We start from the raw sequence: 26,204 nt of genomic DNA, 5'->3' as shown, positions 1-26,204 counted from the left end.
TAAAAATGGGCTTGGGTTTCCCTCTGCTGGCATATCAGCGTAAAGCCTTTTATATATTTAACTGGGTTTTCCCCATAAGATGACAGCACTTCTAAACAGAAGGATTTCCCCCACAGCGGAGTGTTTACCAGGCATATAAAGTGAAGTCGTCTAATTATGCAATGTGTACAAAACAAATTTAACTGAGAAAACTGGAGTATGCTATAGACTTTGAGCACTTTGTCTTGTAGCCTCGTTACTGCTGTGGTGCGGGGTAGGTTGTTAGTTTCTATTATAAACAACCTCTATGTATATTAGGAGCACCTACAATCTAATGCATCGCTTCTGTAGTAAATCTTTAGCCATCCACCCAGGCATATATCTGTAGGTACTGTTGTGAAAATCTGCTGACAGTGCTGAGACCTTTATTGATATACTGCCCCTGCTAAATGAGCTTGGACAAGTCATTAGACACAGTACAACCCACAGCTAAAATCATCAAAGTGGAATGAACAGATGACACCATGATAAATATAACAGCTGTAAAGTGCAATATTTAGCGAGCTTGGATGCATAAGGATAATAAGGAAAATGAATTAGTTTAAATTTGAGTAAACTACAGATTTATGAAATCAGATGGTCTTTTTTTTTTTCAATACAATTTGCTGCTATACCTTATTTAAAAAAAAAAATTCGAATTTTAATGGGGAAAAAATAAAATATTAGAGTGTCTACAAAAATCTTTTAATCCTTATCTTTATTACGGTTATTTATGCAGAGATCATTGTGAGCAAAACAAAGTTTACTGGGGATTTAGAGCAAAGCTTATCACGATCTCTCCGCTCATCAAAGACGCACAGGCTGCTATTTTATATTGGAATCCAGATCTCGTCACCTGACGGTGGAAAACGCCGCTATTATGTAACAATATGTCGGACGCGGCACCATCGTACGATGCGACCTCTGTCAAGTGAGCCTTAATAAACGTGGAGCTGTGAGCCTGATTTTTCAAAATAAAACCAACGCACAACGATGTGACACACCGAGTTTTATTAATGGTGTTCCTGTCCTCTCTGGTTCATCCGCGTTTTTGACCAACTTGACGCAAAGGTCGTCGTGCGTCTCTGCGTCGCCGGTAGAGGAGGCATTGGCGCAACGCACTCCTGCTGCTTCCTCGCCGCTGCTGATACAGACACCGGCTGTCCTGCTGAAACGGGACACGCACGAACCGACACGGTCCGGTAACCGCCTCATTTGACGAGAGTCCGTCTCCCGCTCCGGGCTGCAAATTCAGCACAGTCAGCACCTCCACAATGATCAAGAACGGGCATCACCACAACCACCACCAAGTGAACACAGCAGCCGGGAAAGACGCAGGCACGACCCCCGGCGCTGCAGCTTGCAGTCCGGAGAAGAGAAGGCGAAGAATCCGGGTGTGGTGCGATGGCTGGTGAGTTCTTAAATGCGTGATGAAGATACCACGGCATTATGATTATGCTCACTATTTGCATCGAGCACGTTTCATTGGATGTGGCAGCATTATACCTGCTGCTGGGACAGGCCTGCTGCAGGTTACAGGACGCTCAAAGCGCTGCTGCTTCATTCTTCACTGGTATCAGCATGCACACAACTTCTTGAGTGGGGATGCTTATTCAAGCGTATATCCTGCTATCGGTCAATCACCTCATCATACCCAGTTGTAAGGACATTATTAGAACATCAGCACAGATGTGATCTTTGCAGCTGCCTTTGCTCATAACCATTTAACCGTGACTAGAGTTTGTAGTGTAGTTAACTTTATGCTGGATTTTAAATAGGTCATGTGAGAACCAAGACGACAAACCAAATTAGTTAATTGATTACTATTTTATCTACTTGCAGTTTACTGCAACTTCCTATCAGTATTAGGTGTATTTACTGGTCTTGTAGCAGTGACCAGCTGGCACTGATCTTACTTTCATTTTAAAGATTATTTTTTTCTATAGAGTAGAAAAAGAAATTGTGTGTGTAAAGTATTAAATGACAAAAAGAGGCAAGTGAAGAGTTTCTCTGAGAAACCTGAAGAGTATTACGCTTATTACAATCACATGTGCCTTAGTTTGGGTAAGAGGCAATTAAAAGAGAAACATCCCAGGACACTTATCCTTATCTTGACTCGGAATAACTGTAACGCCTCCTTAATGACAGCTGTAAAGAAGGGTGTCTGCTTTGGTGTGATGTAATGGAATAACAAATAATCATATCTGATTTATGATATTATTATTTGTGCATTCTTTAGTGTAATACAGGTAATGGATTCATATGATCACAGATATGAATCGTAGCTCTTGTCTTGCAGAACAGCAAACATGTACACGGCAGCACAGTTAGATTTTTGCTTGCTCTGCTTCTTTAGCTCTAATGTCACACTTTTAAATTTGATATATACAACACGCCGCTGCTCGCAAACACACAAACAACAGTCAGACTGAGAAGTAAAACAGTAACTCCGGTTTTAAATCATTTAATTAAGCTGGTGGTGTTAAAATATCCAAGTAAATCACTTAGCAGTCCAGTAAGAGCAGCTGAGCTCTGATAATCACCGTTAATTGTCGTTACCAGTCATGCAACGAGCACAGTGGTGTTCGGTGTGAATCTGAGGTATGAAAATGTTATTTTAGAAGCACTCATGGTTGTTGGTCAAGCTTTTAGTATTTCAGACATGTCACCTTGGCACTTTTGGGTGAGCCCACAGTGAAGCTAAGCTCCCCTTCAGAGCATGTGATGGGAATAACTGTTTGCTATCGCCAGCTCAACAGAACATAAAAAGCCAAAACAGTTGCATATTGATTGCTGAAGGTTTCTTTAGTAAAAGACACATTTCTAGCAAAATGTTCCCCATTAATCCATACTCATATATAACTATGGGTGTATTAGAGGGGTTATAGACTCCATCCCAGAAACAATGGATGCAGATGGAATTTTGTTTGTGGTTCTCATGGAATTTGAAAAACTCGACAACAGCCCAGCCTTTTCCGCTCCATTGACCTCCGTGTGAAAAAAAAAAATGGCTGTTCGCACCAAGGTCCATAGCTTAAGAGTAAACAGGGAGCATATTGAACTCTGTATTGAACTCAGATTTCTTAGTAAATTAGATGAAATGTTTAAAAAGAGCTGCAAACATTAGCTGATGAAGTAAGAAATTTCTCATGTTAGCTGTTGTCACCTCCGCAAATGTATGAAAATATAATGAAAAAAAGCCATATGATGAAGATGTTTGTTTGTAGTTATAATGGGCATTTTTCACTACACAAATAGCACAATTAACCGAGGAAAAAAAGGCTTGCTGTCAAATATCTCCACTGGTAGAAAGACCGAACTTTGACGGTGTCATGCTGCGGCGGCAAAATAGATGTTTTGAGTTTCTGTGTATGAAGGCGAGGATTATGGTGGCTTTCTCTTGTAGAAATCCTGCCATTTTTGTGTAGCTGTTTGATGGCATGTTGCAGAATATTTGGGATGCCGGAATATTAACCGGTGGGGTGAGCATGCACAGAGAGCCAATGCCAACAGAGCTCTTGTCATTAACCCCCTTAACCCCTCCAGCCCACACCTGCTCAGGCCATCCACAGCTTGTGCGGCCGTGCCTCTCACTGAGCACATTGTTCCCCGAAGGCTGACTGTACAGTACATCGCCATGTTCCTACTGATATCTTGCTGTGTCAGCAGCTTGTGAGGAAAAAGTCCAAGGAAAGTGCACATTCAGTTCAACTGCTGAGATATTTCTGACCCTGCACCGTCTTCTTCTCCCTTTTGTTTCTCTCTGTTCTTATTTGTCACTGTGAAAGAAGGTGACAGGGGCTAAAGATCAATTGTCAAACAGGCGTCATCAAGGAAGAGTGTAAAGTCTATTTCCACTATCTGCTGAGGTACAAGGAAGACTATAAAGTGGTTATTCAAAGCCTTTGTTAAGTAGTGGTGTGTTCATTCATCCCAGGATTATCTGAGACTGTTGGTCCTGAGAGATAACCACTGAATTTTTAATCAGTCAGCCTCATAAATTGTAATCAGAAATTTACATACACTCATCATGGGCATGGATGTCAACTTTGTTAATTTTGGGCTTTTATTGATTTCTTTGAACTTTTCTTTTTCCAGCATATAATGATTGTACACCATACATCTTTAATTATATTTTGGGTGCACAAGATTAAATTTATTTCACACTTTTTATGCATGTATGAACACATACAGGCTCAAATATATACATAAAGCCCCACTAATATTTGGTTAAATGTCCCTTAGCAAGTTGCACGTTAACCACATGCTTCTGGTAGCCATCAACAAGTTTCCTCCATAATTGTGGCTGGATAGTTGAGTACTCTCCTTGACAGAATTTGTAGAGTTCATTTAAATTGATTGGTTTCTTGGCACAGATCTGCCTTTTAAGTCTAGTCCACAAATTTTCAGTAGAGTTGAAGCCTGGGCATTGGTGAGGCCATTTCAGAAGCTCAATGATAGCCTACTTTATTCTAAAACAAGTTTTTATGTGTTTAGAATCATTATCCCGCTGGAACACTAAATCGTCCAAGTTTCAACCATCTAGCTGCTGAGTTGAGATAAAGTTAAAGAATTTGGAGGTAGTTTTTTTTCATTATTTTATTCAATTTGTGCAATGTACCAGTACCACTGCCTGCAAAACACCCCATGAGCATGATGCTACCACCTCCATGCATGAAATTTGGTACAGTGGTACTCATCTTTACTCGTCCAAACTTACCTCGTCATTGTGGCCAAATAGTTTTTGTCTTGTCTGATCATAAACCTTTTCTCCAGAAGACATTTGGAGAAGTGAATTAGTCGTCATTGCAGCTCCAAATTTAGTTGAATTTGAATTTTTTCAAAAGAAACTGCCAGTTCTAATCAAACATCATCACTACCGAGATGTTAATAGGTCTTGACTTGTCAAGTTAGAAGACATTATAGAACCTTATTTAACTGTATTTATACTTTTGACCCTGTGTGGACCCAACTCTTGTTTTTTCTGAAGTCATTAAAAATGTATGCTGGATTTTTCTCCCCTGGAAAAAAGAACTGTTCAAAGAAATCATTAACAGCCCAAAATTAACATTCGTGTCCATATGAGTGAGTGTATGTAACACTGTTTATTCAGGTATTATACTTCTAATATCTCCTCTCATACTCTGAGGCATTACAGTCAATTTAAACCAAATGAAGATGATGATCTTCACAGATCCACTATTATTTATACTTGTGTGCAGAGATGTTTGTTATTCATACTGAGAAGCTTAGGTGCAGTTTGGGTGTCTCCTAACAGAGTACACTAATTAATATTTCATCATCCTCCAGTGATACGCTTGATGATCCACCCCTCCTAAAAAATACAAGAGGAATATGGTCACATGTTGGCCATCTAGATAGTGTAGCACCTGTAAAAGCATTATACCTGTCACTGTGTGGGTCTCAGTTTTCATCTCATATCATTCACCTCCAAATGCTCCCATGTCACTTTCTCACGGCCAGTTCTGTTCCTTCAGCACCTGCACGCATTGATCCTGTTTCACAAACATGACACAAACACAAAATTAATTCCTGATGAGTTTTTTTTAGTGTGTTTGGTTTTAGTGAGCAGTGATCGCGATCAAAATTCTGGTTACTTTTTAAAATTTCTTGTCCATGCTTAGTGCAGTGCAGGCTATTTGTAGCCTAGCTGTGTAGACTGACATCACAGAACAACACAGGATCTGTTTCTGTTGCTGCCCTGGTGGAGCTGTTTTCTTATTGATTTTTTTAGGATGCTATTCATAGTGCTGTTCTGGGACTTACTCATGAGAATGCAAATGTGTAATACAACAGTGTAAAAAGTTAATATAAAATACAATAATGTTATTTTTGTTCTTTTGTCCGTCAAGATGATCCCACACTGCTTCAATAATGTTGCAATCTGGTAATGGGAATGCCAATCTATAACTGATAGTCTTTTATTGTGGAGATCTTGGGGGATCACTGTCATGCAGAAACATTTAAAAGTTGCCAAATTATTGCTAACTATTCCTTAAGACCCCTTTGGCTCAGTAGAAGCTAAACATAAAGAAGTGAGGAGCGACTCATTTAACGTACTTTAATCTTTATCCACCTCAGTTCATTTTCAGTGTTACCTGCAGTTTCCTTCATCAGAGTACACACTTACTCTGTTGTTCATATCACCGCCAAAATATCGCATTCAGAGTAGATCAGAAAGAAAAACAGGATGTCAACTGTTGGCAGTAGTGATAGCAATGGAGGGCTAATGCCCATCTGTCCTCGATCACTATGCTAGATTACTGTGTTACAATCTCAGTGTCTAATATGTGTTAATCTAATTATGTACAGATGGCATCCTACAAGGGGAGGAGAGAAGAGGAAGCGAAACCACACACCCACTGACATTTTGTTTGTAATTTTTGAGACTTTGATTAAATATGTTTGTGGTTGATACCAACTGGTTTATATTAAAAGAAGCTTATAAATGTATAAATACATACTAGTATTTTTTTAAATGTTATAATCCATGAATTAAAACCCCGTTTTTTTAATTCACTCCCTTGCATACAAGGGAATGAATGCTCTTTATTTCACTTTAATCCGGAGGGCATAAAGACGATCTGACATCCAAGTTTTCAAAAGAGCCAAAAAAAGATTCAAAAGATTGTCAAAATTGTTGTTTTCAAAATTAAAACATATCACCCAGCTTTTATCTGGTTCAGCAAAAAGTTCTTGGCTTACTTGTTATGACGAGGAATAATAAAAGAAATACGGTATTTTGAAGAGGAGTTATGCAACGAACAGCTGCCAGATCATCTTGCTCTAATTCAAGCTTGATGCTTTACTTCATCCCTCTAGACACTGTACCTGACTACAAGGGTGCAGCTTTTGTGAGTAATCATACTCTTCCTTCATGTGTTTTTCCTTTACAGCTATGACATGGTACATTACGGCCACTCCAACCAGCTGCGGCAGGCCAAGGCCATGGGAGATTACCTCATTGTTGGAGTACACACAGACAGTAAGGCTCAAAATAATGTACACATGTATGTGTCCCTTACACATGTACATGTGTAATAGAAACCCTCTGTCTGCACTTGTTATGCATAGTCTAGCTTATACTGTACATTCTGCTATTTCTCCTTACCATAGCACCTGCAGGGCTTGTATATCTTCTTCGGTCCTGTCATTACCAGTCAGGCACCAGCTGCATCCACTGCACTTGGAAAGAGTTGTTGTGACAGTAGCAGGGCGCCTTAGCTGTGCCCCACCCTCCTGTGGTGCACTGGGGCACTCTGACATTGTGATAACACAGAATGCCTTGATGGTCAGGGCCACAGATAGCAGCAACCTTTCTTTCGGCTTAAGAAGACATGCATCCATTACAAGTGTCTCAATCACTCTACTCTTTTTTTGTTTGCAAGGTGAGATTTCAAAGCACAAGGGTCCACCAGTCTTCACTCAGGAAGAAAGATATAAGATGGTGCGGGCCATAAAATGGGTGGACGAGGTCGTGGAAGGAGCTCCTTATGTCACCACCCTCGAGACCCTCGACAAGTACAACTGTGACTTCTGTGTGCACGGAGGTATGGAATATCATCACCCCACGTCCTTATTTAGACACGCAGCTGGAGTCGTAGGCAGCTGTACTTCTCTAAAGTTTGGAGAAGAACTCATGTATGCTGTTGTTTCAGATGATATAACATTAACTGTGGATGGAAAAGATACATATGAAGAGGTGAAGAAGTCAGGACGGTACAGGTGAGTTTTCCTTTCCAAATAAGCATAGCCAGGGTGGGATGTGTCTTTTTTTTTTTTAAGTTTCATTCTGTGCTGTGATGTTACAGGGAGTGCAAGCGAACCCAGGGAGTTTCAACAACAGACTTAGTTGGCAGGATGCTGCTGATGACCAAAGCCCACCACAGCAACATTGTGAGTATCACCAGATTCTCTCTGTATGAGCTCAGATCAGAACACAAAGCTAAACTTCTCCTATCCTCTGTTTTAGGACAGTTCAGACTATCAGGAGCACACAGATAACTTTGGAAAAGTAAGTCAATTTTCTACTTCCTGCTTCATTTGATGGTTTGATTATGAGCCAGTTCATATCAAAACCTCAGCTCAAAGTCAAGCCTTTCAGCTGGGTGTGTTTGACCAAAGATTGCTGGCTCTTTGACTTCCTCTTACTTAGCTGTTTTGTTATTTAAGTAGCAAACTTTGGTGTTTGGACCAGATGTCAGACATAATTAAATAAAGGTCTTTGATTTAGGACCCACTTTGTAATCAAGTGGAAGGCCTTTCCAGTCAATACTGAATGCCACTTCTGTTCTTTGGATGGGGAAAGTAACTCAGAGCCAGCATGCTGTGGCTCTAAACAGCTTAAAAGAAGTAGAGGGTCTCTCCACATTTAAGAGTGGAAGAGTAATGCTGTGAATTTGGCCAGGAATGAATAAATGCATTCTGGATTTGTAGTCCTGCTATTGACCAAAGGTGACATTGACCACTTACACCACTGGGTGGCAGTGATGCAGCACAAGTTTCATTCTGGGCTCATATGTAGGGGGAATACTCAGTTTAGTTCAATTCAATTTTATTTATATAGCAGTTGCCTCAAGATACTTTATGCTGTAAGGTAAAGACCCTACCATGTTATAGAAAAAAAATTCCCCAAATCTGACTTGTCCTGTCAGCAAGGTAATGGCGAGAATGAAGAAGCCCCTTTTAACAGGATGCGATCTGTTCTGAGGAAATGCTCAGGGCGTCACAGGAAGTCCCACAGCAGGCTCAGCATAAAGCAACATCTACCTGTAAGCGTTATCAAAAGAGCAAGTTTTAAGCCTAATTGTAAAAGTAGACAGTGTCTGTCTTCCAAATCCAAACTGGGAGCTGATGCCTGTTAGCTGAAGGCACAGCCTCCAGTCTAAATTCTATGAGCTACAAGTAAGCCTGCAGTCTGGGACCAGATTTCTGCATTGGGATAATAAGATTCTATGATGTCTTTAAGGTGTGTAGGTTCCTTATCATTCAGGATTTTGTATGTGAAAATTTCAATGGAGTTGTAATGGAACCACTGAAGAAAGGGTAGTATCAGAGAAATACGATATACTACTAACTATACTGAAGTAAATCTGTTGTATTCCTACTTGTCACATTACACTTCTTTTGCTTTTTTCTTGATTGACCAGAAGGGCCATAGTCCCTGGACAGGGGTGTCTCAATTCCTTCAGACATCTCAGAAAATCATCCAGTTTGCCTCAGGCCAGGAGCCTCAACCTGGAGACACTATCATCTATGTGGCCGGAGCCTTTGATCTCTTCCGTATCCTTTGTTAACCTCTCAATAATTGCTAGATTTTATTATACACCAACCTTTTTTTCCCTTTAAATCATAAAACAGTTGCTACACAATAGTATTTGGAATGCATTCCTGACTAGTCTCCTACCAGACATTGGCCATGTGGACTTTCTGGAAGTCGTGCATAAGCTTGCAGAAAAGCCTTACATTATAGTGGGGCTACACTTTGATCAGGTGAGTATTTTTATATCTTTGTGAGACATTTACTGCCTCCTTCTTTTGAGATTTCTCAATTCGTGCGTCCATATCATTCAGGAGGTGAATCGCTACAAAGGGAAAAACTACCCCATCATGAATGTCCACGAGAGGACTCTCAGCGTCCTGGCTTGTCGAGTAAGTTCTGTTTAAACTTTATCAATCAGCACAGAACAATGAAAGTTCATTGATTATAAATCCATGATTTATATTAATTTTTTTGTTTCTACAGTATGTGTCAGAAGTGGTGATCGGTGCACCGTTTGCTGTCACAAAAGATTTGCTGGATCATTTTAAGGTACGTGCACACGCTATAATTAACTTTTATCACTGCATAGGTAACAGGAAGAAGTAAGACAGTGAAACACGTGACTTAATTTCCACAGGTGGATCTCGTTTGCCATGGAAAGACAGAAATATATCCCGACAAAGATGGATCTGACCCTTATGCTGTAAGACTCCCACAAATATGCTGCGATTTTTTATGAAAACGCATTTATAAGTGTTTTCTTACAGTTTTTCCTTAATCCTCAGGAGCCCAGAAGAAAAGGAATCCTGCGCACTGTTGACAGTGGGAACAGCCTCACTACGGACGCCATCGTGCAAAGGATAATCAAAAACAGGTAAAACAGTCAAATTTAGTAAATTTATCGTACATCTTGAAGCAATCATGGTATCTTTTAACCTGGAGTTAGTTAACATTTACAGTTACATTAGGTACATTAACGAACAGTCGAACAGGTATACCTAATAAAGTGGCCAGTGAGCGTGTATTTGTTTGGCTTACTATATATTACTTACACTTTCCTTTGACTCAGGTTGCTATTTGAGGCGAGGAACCAGAAGAAAGAGGCCAAAGAGATCGCAGTGATCCAAGCCATGAAGCGACAAGAGGAGGAAAAGACTAAAGAAAGAGCACAGGCTGTGCTGTAGGCACCTCCAGCTAACAGTGACATATTCAACTAATATAAACTCATGTACATTATAATCAACCCTTTTGTAAGTGCTATGACACCCTCCACACGTGATCCTGGCTAATATCAGTAGTCTTTACAGCAGCCCCTTCTTTAACGAGGGTGGCGTAACCTGCTGTGGGATCATCAGGTATTAATATAGTGTGTTACGAGGGTTTGTTAACATGTTCTGCATATGCAATTATATGTTTGTGTCAGTCAACAATCGCACATGCAAATGATAAGATATATTCAAAGTTTGGAGGAAGATGTCACTATATATTCAAATGTCTATTTTATGTCATTTTTAATTCTCGAAATACTTTTTTCCTATTAAAAAAAAGGCATTTTATCTTATTTCTTGGGCATATGCAGTGTGAGATCTCGCGCTGTCGGTCAGACACATGATTATATAACAAGATGTGATTTGATTTGTCGTTTCAGTGGGGCTGATGCTGCTGTTTTGCCCAGCAATGGGCTAGCCCCACAACTAATCTATTACACTGTGTGTGTCTGTGTGTATTATAAAGTGACCGCAGGCTCATGGAGGACGCTGAAAAACACTGGAGAATCAGGAGATGAATCTCCCTGCTTCTCTTTTCTGTACATACCAGACGACACCGACTACTCCAGAATTTAGAGAAACATTTTTAATTTCGCTTTTTGTTCCTTTTCTTTTTTAAAACTTCAAAAATGCACATAATTGAGATCTGAACTGAACATCTGGACTTTTGAGTGCAGTAGCTCTTTTTTTAACCAACACTCCACACATTTATTCTAATATACTGTTTAAACCTTTAACTTTCACAGTCTAACTAGAAGACTACGGCAGATGCTCAGAGTTGTTGAGTTGATCGTGCAGTCTCAATTTATCGTCTGTCTCTATATCAAACAGGATTAAATTATATATTTTTTTGTAGATGTATATTTTACTCACCTCCTCTCCATTAATTACTGTATAGATGTTTTCGCATCGTTTCAGAAACATAATGATATGTCTGTATGTGAGTTTGGAATGTATTAAGTATAGGCTATAATCTGTATGTTACATATGCTGCAGGAACCGATTAGGCTGCAGTATATTATTGCTGATAATAAGAATTTATTCTGAAAAGTTTGCTGTTTGCTGTCTTCTTTGTCTTTCATGCACACTGTGTGGTTTGTCTTCGCCTCTAATTTGATTCCTTAGTTAAAGAGGCGGATGATGAAGCCGCACATTAGTCACATTATAAAAAGGGTAGAGTCATGTTTTGGACACAGAAATGACCTTTGATTAGAGAGACATAAGGAGATAATCTGATCTTAATTTTGCCACATCGGAGCCACGCAGAGTCCGCTAAATGTCAGACCATTAATTTGAGATTATTAATAGCAGCTGATTAGCGCCCAGCAATGTGCTGTAAGCTTTCAAAAAAAAAAAAAAAACATGTTGTGAAGGAAAGTTTGATAAAGTATGAACACATTTTTAAACTGGAGGCATGGAGCTGAATTAACATATTCTAGTTTTGATCATTACTAATTGCGATGTTTTAAAGCAGGAGTGGACAATTCACTTTTTCAAAGGGCCACATGAGAAACTGGGACTGCTGTGGAGGTTCACAACAATAAGTCAAATCTGCTTAATTTCATCTGCGTATAAGCTTATAAGCTAAACACTCACTTCTCACGTGGCCCCTGGGAAAATGAACAGCCCACCTCAGGCTTAATAGAATACACCGCATACAGGTGAGTACCTAGAGGGTCACGAGCTACATGAACGCGGCGTGCATTCTGAAAGACAGACGCACGCACGTGGCCCTAATTAAAGCCAATTAGACATTGCGTTTGTTTTTATCACCCCAACGAAAAATAACTTCGGTTTAACACCATCCCAGAGTGACCAGCAACAACGCAGAGATGTTTTCATGTCTAAATGTACTGCCAGCCCCACTGCAGGTGAGTCATCGTTTCATTTAAACAACTCCAAACCTCTTAAAAATGGAATATACAGTCGTTGAGTTGACCCATTTAGACATTTGGCGGCAGTGAAATTACTTTTTTCTGCTCCTCTTCTGTTAGCTGAACTGCGATTACTTATCCTAAAGTGACCCAAAACACACACACAAAAAGAAAAAATTAGAGGGAAAAACGAGACATTCTTTAATTGCAGGGCATTTTCCTGTCCTAGTTTTGGATTTACAATAACCCTTGCACTAAACACTACTATTGTTATTGACAATATTGTCCTAACTTGATAACTAAAATGCATATAAAATATAACGATTAAAGTATAGAAACCTTTGTTTTGAATTTTTGAAATGTTTCTTAAAACTGTTAAAAACGTGTTGCCCAATATCACCAAAAAAGTCTGCCTATCTGTCTGTGACAACCCTGTTGATATAAATATAAAACAAACATTACAAAAACATCTTTATGAAACATAAAAGATTATTAAACAATATTTCTGTGGCCCAAAGTTCTTATCACATTTTTATAATAAATATATATAATCATATATTCCACCTCTGTAATATTCTTTGTCAACATTCTTGATATTAATCAGGGGTGCACATAAGTGGTTCGCTGTCAAAATAAAAGACGCGCACCAGATAAGAAGTTGCAACGCGCGTTTGCGTACATATAAAAGGCACTGTTTTTGTCCGCTAGAGTGGGATTTTCACGGCATATTCTGCACCACATCTCTGTGCGTTCATCATTTGTTTGAAGCCAGCTCACCTCCTGCAACCACTTTTCCGAGAATACGCGCTTCTTTTGCGGTTCGGACTCCTTCTGACATTTCTTTGGAGGTGGAGGAACACCAAAGTAATTGCTTAAAGGAGCTTGCTTCTTCATCTTTAAGAGTTCTAAACAAATGTCTGTCCTCCTCCAGAAAATCTTATGTACGCAAACGCGCGTTTCAACTTCTTATCTGGTGCACGTCTTTTATTTTGACAGCGAATGCGCACCTGCAGACCACTTATGTGCACCCCTGTTTATAATTGAGCAATTTGTATATATTAGTGCTATTTGTTAAATTTGTAGATTCTGTAACTTTGTAACTTGTTATTTAATTAGTTTAGTCTGTTACTGTCTTGGAGCAACTGTAACCCACATAATTTCCTGAGGGATTGATTAAGTATTCTGATTCTGAAATAAATATAAGTGATATATATGTATTAATAATAATAATATTTTTTAGTTTATTATTCACTATGTCAGTTTGCATAATTTGAAATAAAATAATACCCGTTTTCGTATTTCACAAAGGTTTGAATAGTGTATTTGAGTAAAGAAAATGAAAGAAATGAAAAGAAAAGTGACTGTTGAAAAGTTGGGCAGTATAAGTTTTCTTATCTAAAATTGAATAAATGAAGACATGAAGTGTGAACAGTATGTAAGTGTTAAAGTGAAAGGTGTATCTTATACATTATAATTTGTATACTGGTTTTTTTTCCTCTCTCTCTCATTAGCTGTGCCTGGGAATGTGCCTTCACAAGGATGTTGCAGAGGAGCATAAAAGGGCAAAACTCCAAAGCTCTAAAATAGAACGGGACCTTCACAAACATGCCAGCATGGATAATAATGTGGTCAAAATCCTTATGCTCGGTATTTATTCATATATGTATCAGTTATATATTTTTAGTTAAGTTTTGGCAAATTAAAATTTGTACGTGTCAGGTGCTCCAGAGACTGGAAAGAGTACAATTGTCAAGCAGATAAAGATAATCTATAATCATGGATTCTCCAAACAAGAGCTTATAAGTTTCAAGGTATGGGCAAAATGAGTCATCTGTCCTGCCCTAAGGGCCCAAACAACTTTGTAAGTGGCAGATAAATGACAAAATGTCTTTGATATGTTTCACTCAGCCTGCAGTACTGGACAATCTTCTGACCTCTATGAAGACTGTTCTGCAAGGCATGGGGACACTGAGGATAAACCTTGCTAACAAACAGAATAAGGTGAGATTAAGAGGTCTTGGTAGTCCATTTTAATTGCAACTCCTCTTCATTGCACTAGATGACAGTCTCTGTCCATACACAGCATCACTACAGATGACTCATCATTATAACCCAATCTTTAACATACAATGAAATAATGCAAATAACTTAATGTATAGTATCAAAGCACATAAAACAGTCTGAGTTCATGATGCAATTAGATGAGCCCAAACTGTGAGCACAATCAAGATGGCAAGAATGGATTTCAACGCCATCTATACATATGTGTTCCAAGATACCGTCATATAAAATATCCTGCCACAGTTCGTGTATAAATAAGCCTATTTAGTATTAAATAGATCGAACAAGAACAAGGTAGAAGACTCTGGAGTCCAGTAGTTACAGATCGGAGGCAAAAGATTGTATTTACTCTAATTCCAAAAGAAATCTAGTGTCTGCTTTTTTTTTTTTTTAACAATATTGTCCCTATCAGGATCATGCTCGCTCCATCCTGTCCTGCAGCCAGTGTTTAGGGGACGATCAGGAGCTCCTTCCTTTTATGGCTCATGCTTTCTGTGCACTCTGGTCCGACCAAGGAGTCCGAGCAGCTGCAGCCCGAGGTTACGAGTTTGAGCTGAACGACTCTGCTCTCTAGTAAGTAGATTGACATTAAGTGACTTTATGTTGCACAACACGACCAATTATGATTGATGGTGCAAATGTCATGGGAAATTGCCCAGTAAGAAGCATAGCGTCACATCTTGCCAATACAGAGCTACGGTAAAGAGAGCGCTGAGAATAACTTGAGCTCAGGAAATGATTTCTGTGACATTTGTGTAATAGGCTTAATTGGACCACATTTAAAAAAACTGTTTGCAGATATCCAGGGAGATGAAAATTAGAGTGGCGCAGATAAAACAAACACAATTAATGACTGAGTTTTCTTCTTTGAGAATCCAAAGATGTGTATAAAGTTGTAGTTTCACTATCTTGGAGTATGATTCAGTGGTGACATAACTTTTCTGGATTTGATAAACTGTGTGTGTTATTTAGATATTAGATTACAGCCAGTAGGTTTTCAAAAATATTTTTGTATTTTTATAATTATTATTGAAGTGGTCAGAGCGTGTTTTTTCCCTATTGTTGTCCTCAGGTTGTGCAAATGTAGATGCTCAGTTTAAAAAAAGAAGAAAAAAAAAAGTGAGCTGTGTCAGCTACACTGCAGCCTGTAAAATGTCATGAATCCTACATGACTACTCACCATAGATGATTTGTGTTGTGTCATCAGGTGAAGTGGGAATTGTTAATGTGAGTGTGGAATATGTTTTAATAAATGGCATTATTGTTTTTCCCTGTAAGTGCAGTTATGAGACCCCCCTCTCACATGTGTGATATTTTATTTAGTAAATATCTGATATTCCCCCGGGCAGCTTGCTAAATTCTGATTATTATATAAAGGCGGTTTGTTTTGCAGTCATTGTTGAAATCGTTCTTATTGCATCACTGTGACCTAATAAACAAATCAAATTGTAATTCATGTTTGATTTGAAGGTTCATGACATACGTTTTTGCATTATTATTGACTACTAGTATTAAAACATGTCTCTTTCAATTATGGCTCAAAGTTCATCTAGACATGTACTGTTACTACTATAGTTCAATTATTTCTCTTACAGAAAACGCTACGTTCAGATAAACTGGGATTTCCTTACTTGGATAGTTGAGCATAGATCAAGATACCTTTTAATGACCTCTCCTTCAGATGGTTGGTCATTCATTAGGATGTCTCTTGAATTTTGTGACTTATTGGTGTGACTTAAATTGCAGGTTACTCCTATTTAAAGACCATAAGACTGTGTACTGTGGTCAGTGTTGGTTACATGGTCTTTTAAATTGAAATTTCTTTAGTAATTTTTATCTTTGAATGTAGAACAAGTGGACTGAATAGAAGCTGTTATCTCAGAGGGAAAGGCGAGCAGATCTGTCGAGATAAAGTTTCTTTCATGTGGCCAGTCTCAGAGATTTGTGACGGCTTCATTATCAGAACTCAGACTTGAGAGCTGGAGGATAACATGAAACCCGACTGCCTCTTTGTCCATGTTTTCACACTGCTGGACCCTGCATTGATTTCTCCCTCCGGAAATGTTGGATTGTTCATTAGTTAGACTTTCACAAGGTTTCCAGAAGAGCTTCAAAGCGTTAGAGCAGGACCTTTAGGAACATGCATGAATTAAAGTCAAGGTGTCTAAAACCCTTACTTTTAGCTCCTTGTGTATATAAGTGTTGGCATGTTTATTTTGTTTGTGTGTCAGGAGCGTCAAAGTGCAGAAAGTAGAGTCATCAGAATCTCTGACATTTTTCTGTTAGTTCCTAGGGTGTCTTACTTTGGAAGATGACTTTGTGAACTCTTTTACTTTCACATATACCGTGTACATTATAACATACCATAATAGACCCATTTCTGTAATATACTTGCATATCTATATTATTGCTAATATATATTGTAATATATCTATATCATGGCTAAAGCACTTCTGGATGGATGCAAACTGCATTTCGTTGCCTTGTACCTGTGACATGTGCAATGACAATAAAGTTGAATTCTATTCAATTCTATTCTATATGTTGACCCTATAAAATAACTGCTGGGGAGGGGTGTGCGCTTCTACAGTATGACGCATGTGAGAGAGCTGCAGCCATAAATATCCATGCCTGGTTTACTGAGACTCACCTCCATCTGCACTCTAGTTGGGCTTGTTCTCAAACTTCATCTGTGCTCCAAAGTTTTCTTTATGTTGCTTATGCTGACGTTGGATATGCGAGTATCCCAGCATGAAATTTAAAATAATCACGAACTGACTTTTCTTCACTTGTCTAAATCAGTTTGAACAAATATGATGTTACAGGTATGTGGTATAACAATGGTTTAGTTTGGTAGATACTTGACAGCTGAATATAGTTGCTGTGTTGGAATAATAATCTAAATTGAACAGTAAATTGTTTGTACCTATAATTAATGATAAAAAAGTTACCATATGCCATAATAACATGGCCAGAAACACAAAGCAGCATTTTAAAAGGCTAAAAACACTAGCTGCCAATACCTTAACCTGGCTGTACAATGTGAAGTTTCTATTGATGTTTTACTGACATGTGACTACTAACCACATGACTTTATGTGACCAAAATGGGGGACACTTGACAAGCTGAAGATGTGAAGAAGGGCCCAGTTACACAGGATAGGGAGTGGTCCACGACCATCTGGCAAAATGAGGAAAAATGAGGCACGACTCCCATTAGCTGTGAGTGATTGCTGGAGACTTAATAGCAGTCACTGGGAAAATGATTGCTAAAGCTTGATCGCATATCCGCCCACCCACCGGCAACCACCTGTTGCTTGGAAAAACAAACTATATTCTCCAGCTGATTGGAGAAAATATTGTTGGGATTGCTTTTGTTGCTGTCACACCTACATGTCCAATGTGGGTGTGATCTCATACAAACTAAATTTTGGCAAAAAACAGTGACTTGTAGTCTGAAGTCAAAGTCATGTTTCCTTCTCCTTTGTTCTTTTCCCTTCCTCCAGTTTCTTTGAGAACATGAGTCGAATCATCGCACCAAACTACGTTCCCACAGATGCAGATGTTCTGAGAGTCAGAGTGAGGACCTGTGGAATCGTTGAGACACAGTTTCAAGTTGATAAAACTATGTTTCGGTAAGACACCAAGTCCAAATACAACAGTGCAAAGATTAAATACCTGTACCTGTAATACTTTTCATTTTTTTTTGTTTGTTTAATATTTTATTTTTTGACTAAACAGTGCTTTAGAGTGGACCACTGATTGCCTGAAAAAATCTGAGAAAAAAATCTGACTCACATTTACCATTTACTGTTTGCCACTCAATCTCCTCTGTGCTCAGTGAATATTAAAACTATTTTACCTCACTATACTTTCAAGAGACGTTTGAACTCTTTTCATCTTGCATATTTGCATAAACGATTAAACCTTTGTTATCACAGAATGAACTCTTTTATTCCCTTAACACTCTTCCAACACAAACAAAATTAGGAAATCTGGATTAAAAATCGGCCATTAAACTTAAAAGCCTTATGAATCAAATCCCTGCTCTCACATGCTGCAATATGCTGCTGTGTACAAATATAGACCAAATCTGCACATGCAAATGCAGCTGAAACAACACTCACGGTCTATTTAAAAGACACAGCTGTAGGTTGTTTAGAAGATAACCTTTTATGTAGTTATTAAAGGACTCTTGTAGTTATGCATCAATATCTAAAGACTAATCTGATGACTTATGTCAGGAATGTTGTAGTTGCACATAAAAAGGAGTAAAATATACTAGTGGTGCTTTAGAGAAAGCTGATTTGTTGTTGTAGATTGTGCGCTTGTGCTCAAATGCATCATTGGACAGCTGAGTAATGACTGAGTCAAGGAAATGGGCATCGAGAGTGCCATAAAAATGCAACAAAGGCATCCAGAATTGAAGTGGTGGAAATTACTGGGTCATAGTTTTTATGAAACTGCCTGAAGGCTGCTAGTTTCACAGATTTTTAACACAAAACCAATGTAACTTTAGCACACTGTGCTAAATAGTGATAGATTATCTACTTGTGACTGTTTCTTAAGTTATTTGTTGAAAAGTTAAGAAATGAATCAATATTTCCTGCATATCAGTTTGAGGTTATCGAGATGCACTCTGTCGATCCTCATGAGCAATTCTGAGTGAAGGCAGGTGGCTTCCTGGGAATGAATCAGTCATGAAATATGGAGGACTTTACTCTATATTCCACTCGATATTCCAAAAGTATTAGCAAAAATATAGAGAAAGTTAGCTATGAATCATTGAAATCCCAACTTTCTTTCCCATAACTCTTGTTTTTTAGAATAACCAGCATTCATGATGCCTCCTGCCTACTTTCCCTTCACTGTGATTCTATTCGGTGTGTGGGTCACAAACAGAATCATACCAAGACTTGAATATGAATATTTTATATACTGTAGCTGCTTCAAGGACTGCAGTGTCACCCTTCAGATTTGTTCCTGTTCTTCTTGATGAAATATAAATAATATAAAGTTACTAAATTATAGTTTGTAAACTTTAAATTTGATATCTGAATGCACTGAGTGAAAACTGAAATATTGTTTAGATTCAATTCTCTGAACTTGTTAATCGCACAGTGCTTTGTGTGTTTTCAACCAGTGTACGAGGTGGCGTTGGCTCTACTAGCTGCTTCTAGCTTTTTACTGAAAATGCAGCTGCAATGGACACAGGAAAAAATGTCACCAAATTAAGGAAGCATATTGCTTTTTGTAGCAGGTGATATATCACTGTTGTTCAGTGGTTTCATTTAAATTTACTGAAATTCATTTAAGTTTTCTTGTCTTGTGTTTTGTTTAAATTGATCTTAAATGCTATTTTGTTTTACAATGAATGTTTTGTTGCTCTGCACATATGGCTAAAGCAGACGGAGTCCATCTCTTTTGCTCTACTCACTGTATTTAAGTTGTCTATATCTAATTCTGATCCTGTTCTTGTACTCGATGGGGAAAAGCCATAAAGAGCCCTCTTTCCATTATAAATGATGGCTTTTCTGTCCTCACTACATAAACTACTTCTGTCAAATACCACGTTTAAAACTTATTGTCGCCCAGCTTGTTAACGCTGACTCTTGACCAATGGGGTAAATGCTTCATTGTCTCTGACATGAAGACGGCAATCATAGCACCCCGAAATGGGAACTCGTTACCTGTGTCACCAAGACCCTTCGCTTCACTTGGTGCAGAGTCTTGTTGAGATAAATTGCTCCAATAATTTAAATGGGTGAAATGTTATTTCTGAGTGTCGAGCACGCTGCCGGATGAATTGGGTGCTTATCCAGAGCTGCACAATGAGGCAAGTCAACTGCTGGTTTGATTTGTAGTGAGACACTTCCTAACCTAAAAAAATGAAATAAAACTACTTATACAGATTGCTGCCTATGCTTTTCCTAATTAACCTATTTGCATAATAGCATTCCTTCTAAATAAATTGTATCATTTCTAAATATGAAATGTTCTCAGGCAAGTTTATTTCAGAGCACCAAGGCCTTAGCAATTTAATTTTGAGGTATAAAATATGTAAAAGGTAGTTATTACTGTATTTCCCAACTTGTTTTTTTAAAATAAAGCTTGAAGTTTTTTCTTGTTGACAGGCTCTATGATGTCAGAGGCCAGCAAAGTAAGAGGAGGAAGTGGCTGAGCTGCTTTGAAGGTATACAAGCTGTGGTGTTTGTTGTGGCCCTCAACAGCTATGATATGACACTACTGGAGGATCCTTCTGTGGTATGTTGTTACAAACTGTGATTAGAAATCTCTACAGCCAGTGGATTTTGCTCAGTTGGAGTTAAAATGGCCTCTTTACTGATTAGAATCGGCTGCAAGAAAGTCTTGAACTTTTTTCATCAATCTGCATGCACACAGTTCTCCAGCGAACCACCATGGTAAGTTTTTGCAGTTTGAGTTTAACCCTTTATTGGATCATGTTCTTCCTACCATTTAATTGATTAAAGGGTTCAAATGTTATATTTGAAAGTTAGATATTAGAGTTGTGCTGTGTCTAAAACTTTGTGGGAATGACTGAAGCACTTTTTTGTTCATTGTCAGCTTTGTCTACTATACATATTAGGCATGCAAAGTCTGAGATGCAGGATATTTTGTTTAGTTAAATAAGCTGTGAGGACTGTTTGAGAGATGCTGCATTTAGTTTTCTTTCATACTGAGAATGTCAAATTGTTTTTCTGGGCAAAAATCAGCAATCAGCATCTGAACTTAATACAATTGAAGGATTTAATTTTCTTTCAATTTGAATCATTTCTACCTGATTTTGTGTTAAAAGTGAACAACCAATTATAGTGTTATATGAGAAATGTGAAGAAAATCTATTTAGGTGGTTAAAATTATGACTTCATACTGACTGGAGTTGATTTGGATGGATCTGAACTTGCGTGTACTGGCATACTGGTTTTTTGCATAACAGTGATTTTAATGCTGCTTAATGTTCAATTTATTTATTTTCTTTAAAATGGACCTCGAGTGTACGAACAGTTGCTTTTGTAGATATTTGAGACTGAGAGTCATGTTGTTGGAAATCCCAATGAAGAGGTTTCAGCTGGATTAATTTTATAATTAACATTCTTTATTTCTCTCCTACAGATTCTGTTCATGAACAAAACTGACCTTTTCCGGGAAAAGATCCTAAAATCTAGAAGACACTTGAGACTTTACCATTCTAGCTATAAAGGTACATTATAGATACCCTCCACCCACTTTTCTTTTCTAAATGTCTTTATAAGACGTATGAAGGAATTAACAAACCTTCATGAGATTTTTTTTTTTTTTGTGAACCACTTAACAATTCCAAGATAATTAATTTGCAACACGACACACCCACACTCTCAACTGCTAATATTCAGCTGCTTGCTAATGCCAATATCTAACCATCCAATCACATGGTAGCATTTTTATTGCATTTAGCATGTGTACATGTGTACATGGTTAAGACTTCGTACTGAAGTTCAAGCTGAGCATCAGAATTAGGAAGAAAGTTGATTTGTATTTCAGAAACTGCTGATCTTCTGAGATTTTCACACACAATTTTTAAGCTTTACACAAAATAGTCTGAAAAGAGAAATTATCCAGTAAGCATCAGTTCTCTGGGTAATGTCAGAGGACAATGGGCAGACTGATTCAAACTGCTAGGAAGGAAAAGTACTTCAAATAACTGTTATTTAGTGAACATGTGCAGAGGAGCATCTCTGAGTGCACAACATGCTTGCACATGGGGTCATCAAAATTGGACAATTGAAGGTTGGAAACGATGCCTGATCTGAGTCTTGATTTCTGCTGCAAAATTGAGGTGGTGGGGTCACCATTTGGCATAAAAAAAACATGAAAGCCTTTCATGTTCAGGCTGGTATAATGGTGTGGGGAATATTTTCTTGGCACACTTTGGCCCCTTGGTACTAATTATGTATTGTTTAAGTGCAACAGCCTACCTGGGTATTGTCACTAAATGTCCACAGTGTATCAGTCCTCTGATGGCCGCTTCCAGTAGGATAATGTGTCAAACTGGTTTCTTGAACATGACACTGAGTTCACTGTATTCAAATGACCAGTTCTCAATCCAATAGAGCACCTTTGGGACGAGGTGGAACAGGAGACTAACATCATGGATGTGTAGCCAACAAATTTGCAGCAACTGTGTGATGCTGTCATGGCCGCATTTCAGGTCATTTAAAGGAAGCTCTTAGTGCATTTGGAGATTGTGAAGAAAAACAAAGACATGCCTGGTTTGAAATGTACTGATTAACCTTGCGCAGTTAATTTTTTATTTTTCTCCCGCTATCATAGGTGCTGATGGTGATGTGGATGCTGCAGCCCACCATATCACTGCAATGTTCTCAGCATGTAACAGCAACCCTGACAGGCCTGTGTACCACCACTTCACCACTGCCATAGATGCCACAAGCGTACAGGTCGCATTTCATGTGGTCGTTGATCAGATTATGAGGGGGAACATAGAAGCTGTTCAGCTCGTTTAAGTCTTCTGGAGACTCTTTACATTGTTTTAAGTCATTCATTGCTGTAATTTCTTTGTAAATTCTCATGTGTCCTTTTGTCTTTTAGAGCTTCAAAATTTGATGAAGTAACACTATTTAATTGTTCTTTTTCCTTTCTGACTTTATAACATTTTAAATAAACATTTGCTTTGTAAGCATGTCTGATCATTTTAGAATTTGGCTCTTTTCTTCGTACATTTTTTTTTTTTCCCTGTTAAAAACAGCAGCAACATTTCGTTGACAACAGAAGGTTAACTGCCACTTTGGAAATGTTTCATTTTAAATGTTGACATTTAGTACCACTAACTTGTCATTGCAGTGCTAGAGCTAAGGTATTTCGGCATGCAATTTTAGGTGAAAGTCATAAATCACACTGTAATACCTCAGCAGACTGAACAAGGATGAAATACTTTATTCAAGAAAACTCATAAACATTAATACATTTCTTTTCAAGCTTAAAAATTTAGAGCAGGTTTATTCTGGTCAAATGGTTCATAAGAGTAGCAACTCTAGTGCAACACTATTAAAATGTCCAGTTTTAAAATGTCAGTCCTTCAAGAAGTATGCTTGGTCATCTATCCCAGCTGTTGGCTTTGCTGCTTAGTCTGCTTCACAATCTGAGGAGTCCAGAGAGAGGAAGACATCTGCTTTGCACCGAAATGAAGCCTTGATGTCCTGGATGCGTTCGCAACTCTGCAGGTTTGGTGTAATATCTTTTATACAAACAGGCTGTTTGGAGAGAAAAAGACAAATGGTACGGCATGAGAGAGCATCCGAAATCAATAACCTTATATATTCTGAATACCTGAGTCAGTTGACATAAGATTTTTTTTTTCTTTTTTAAGGGGGGGGATATGCTCCTGTATGAAATTTGTTATACATACATACATATTGAGGTATTTTGCACGTAACATTTACACAAAATTTAAAGTGGAAAAAAGTACTTAAAAGTTGTTGCTCTAAATAATAAAACAATTTGGAAAATTGTAGATTACAGACCAGTACAGTCAAGCTTTAAATTTTTATATTTTGTTATAAAATGAGAATAACATTTTTTTTTTAACTATTAACTTTATTATTTGTACTACAAAAGTACAAATAATAGTTTAACGGTGCTGAATGGACAGCTCCTTCCTTACTGAAGTAACAGTAACTGATTATCATAAAAACAATACTACCAGGAGTTTACGATCCTAACTTTTCTTGTTTTTTCCACTAGATTTTATTTATTTTTGTCCGTAAGCGTGCGATCCTTAGTCGAAAAGAAAATTAGATTTTTAAAAATTTCGTTAAAAAGCGACCACTCACCATCGTCTTCAAGATGGAACTGGACGCGGGGATCTCAGAGAACACGTTGTTTGTTGCGGACTCGTCAGTGTCTGCATGGTGCGGCTCCTCTCTCCTCACGTAAGCTGATCTCCGGATACCGGACAGCAAACCGGACGCCCTGCCTACAGAGTAGTAGGTTGGGCCGGCCACCTGCTTGTACCATGCCTCCGTTGGACTGCAAGCGACCAGCACTGAGATGACTACAATGGGGAGCGCGAGTTTCGAAGACCTCTTCATGACGAGCACTGACGCTTGGATGTGCGCACCTCTACTCTAGAGCAACTAGTCCTCTTGGAAGTGACCGCTCACTGCTTGTATCCTCGTTTTCCGAGTCTACTTATAGCGAGCCGTGATTATGCAGCTAGTTTTCGTCACGGAAAGCTGCGCGATCATTGAGATACTATAGGGTAGATTGCGCTTTTGGATGGGGTGTGTTTGATGCGTGTAGTTGGAGAATGACGCAAATTCTTGGTTTAGTTCCGTAGGTTTTAATCCAAGAGATTTAACAAAATATGGTAAATTACAGGAATTTTTAAAAACATTGTCCCTCCACTTACACAGGCTGCAAAATAACTGGGCAGTTGACCATGGTAATGTCCAAGTGTATGGTCTTTTATTTCAACATTAGTTAATTCCATTGGTGTTTATATGTCAGTATGGAAATCCCTCTCATTGTGTTATAGCAATGGAGAGTAGTCATACAAATTGCTGCTGTGCAGAACAAAATGTGACTTGATGACACAGTTTGAACTGATCGATCAGTGTTTTGCAAATTATCATTACAATTTATATATTTCTATATAGGCTGTGCATTATGTGGGTAGAATTTATATACTTTATGTGACCTTTAAATATATAACTATCCATGTATTTGACAATAAGGAAGATGATTATCATGAGAATAGGATGCCAATTAACATATACAGGGTGTTCCCTGCTTCTTGCCTTATGGTAAGAGGGCGACCGTGGCTCAAGGGGTTGGGAAGCGCACCTGTAACCGGAACATCGCCGGTTCGATCCCCGGCCTTTCTGTCCTGGTCGTTGTGTCCTTGGGCAAGACACTTTACCCTACCGCCTACTGGTGTTGGCCAGAGGGGCCGATGGCGCTATATGGCAGCCTCGCCTCTGTCAGTCTGCCCCAGGGCAGCTGTGGCTACAACCGTAGCTTCCCTCCACCAGTGTGTGAATGTGAGCGTGAATGAATAATGACATTGTAAAGCGCTTTGGGTGCCTTGAAAAGCGCTATATAAATCCTATTCATTATTATGGTAGCTGGGATAGGCGCCAGTTCCCCCGTGACCCTGAATTGGACAAGCAGAAGAGATGGATGGATAATGATTAAATAATGGTTATTATTGTTGTTAATAAATCATTTGAACATATTTTTCATTCCATTCTTTCTGTTTTTCTCAAGCTGGTTACTAACAAAAGTGACACACGCTTTATTTCCTGTCAAGCGTTATGCATTACATATACTCACCTTCCCCATTATCCCCCCGTGCTAATGTCTAAAACAACGTGTTTTTATTACTGCAGCATTAAAGGTAAAGCATTAAAAATGTGTGTAGTGATCATTTGAAAGAAGATAAATGCAAAAGCGGCTAGGCTACAGATGGTAAAGATCCACAACGCAGCTGCAAAACAACCCAAAAACATCTGAAGACAAATTGCTCTTAAGTGGCTGAGTCAATAACCTGATCACAAGCATGTTATTCATTTAGTGAAGACAGAACAGAAGGCAGAAAGACTCACAAAGGAGCAACAAGTGAATGCAACTGCAGCAAAGGCCTGGCAGAGCATCTGAAGAGAGGAAACACAGTAGACAGCCCGAG

General features: G+C 38.5%; 3 protein-coding genes across 4 annotated transcripts; 2 read left to right on the top strand and 1 right to left on the bottom strand.

Annotated features, from left to right (window-relative positions):
• The first annotated feature begins 1,022 nt into the window (after positions 1–1,022).
• On the top strand, positions 1,023–11,622 carry LOC100707635 (ethanolamine-phosphate cytidylyltransferase). Its single transcript, XM_003450072.5, has 13 exons — positions 1,023–1,429; positions 6,936–7,024; positions 7,428–7,589; positions 7,698–7,764; positions 7,851–7,935; positions 8,012–8,053; positions 9,189–9,321; positions 9,449–9,531; positions 9,613–9,690; positions 9,785–9,850; positions 9,939–10,004; positions 10,087–10,175; positions 10,371–11,622. The coding sequence occupies exons 1-13, from the start codon at positions 1,293–1,295 to the stop codon at positions 10,483–10,485; spliced, it is 1,212 nt and encodes a 403-aa protein (XP_003450120.1). The 5' UTR covers positions 1,023–1,292; the 3' UTR covers positions 10,486–11,622.
• Positions 11,623–12,242: 620 nt separating this feature from the next.
• Positions 12,243–23,216, top strand: LOC100700658 (guanine nucleotide-binding protein G(o) subunit alpha). Of its 2 annotated transcripts, none has more exons than XM_025906238.1 (10): positions 12,243–12,440; positions 13,955–14,090; positions 14,163–14,242; positions 14,352–14,444; positions 14,917–15,077; positions 18,010–18,138; positions 20,638–20,767; positions 20,854–20,925; positions 21,638–21,725; positions 22,835–23,216. In XM_025906238.1, the coding sequence occupies exons 1-10, from the start codon at positions 12,402–12,404 to the stop codon at positions 23,023–23,025; spliced, it is 1,119 nt and encodes a 372-aa protein (XP_025762023.1). In that variant the 5' UTR covers positions 12,243–12,401; the 3' UTR covers positions 23,026–23,216. The 2 variants fall into 2 exon arrangements, with proteins under 2 accessions (XP_025762023.1, XP_003450171.2); XM_003450123.5 differs by having other exon boundaries at positions 12,244–12,440; positions 14,163–14,254.
• A 223-nt stretch (positions 23,217–23,439) lies between these two features.
• Positions 23,440–24,751, bottom strand: LOC100700387 (neuropeptide B). Its single transcript, XM_003450122.4, has 2 exons — positions 24,352–24,751; positions 23,440–23,772 (listed from the first exon to the last, which is right to left on the bottom strand). Exons 1-2 carry the CDS (start codon positions 24,607–24,609, stop codon positions 23,644–23,646), a joined length of 387 nt encoding a protein of 128 aa, XP_003450170.1. The 5' UTR covers positions 24,610–24,751; the 3' UTR covers positions 23,440–23,643.
• Positions 24,752–26,204: the final 1,453 nt, after the last annotated feature.

This window comes from Oreochromis niloticus, linkage group LG4, assembly GCF_001858045.2.
Source record: "Oreochromis niloticus isolate F11D_XX linkage group LG4, O_niloticus_UMD_NMBU, whole genome shotgun sequence".
Taxonomy (NCBI): domain Eukaryota; kingdom Metazoa; phylum Chordata; class Actinopteri; order Cichliformes; family Cichlidae; genus Oreochromis; species Oreochromis niloticus.
The sequence above is the reverse complement of the archived record's forward strand: the minus strand, read 5'-3'. Positions and strand labels throughout refer to the sequence as shown.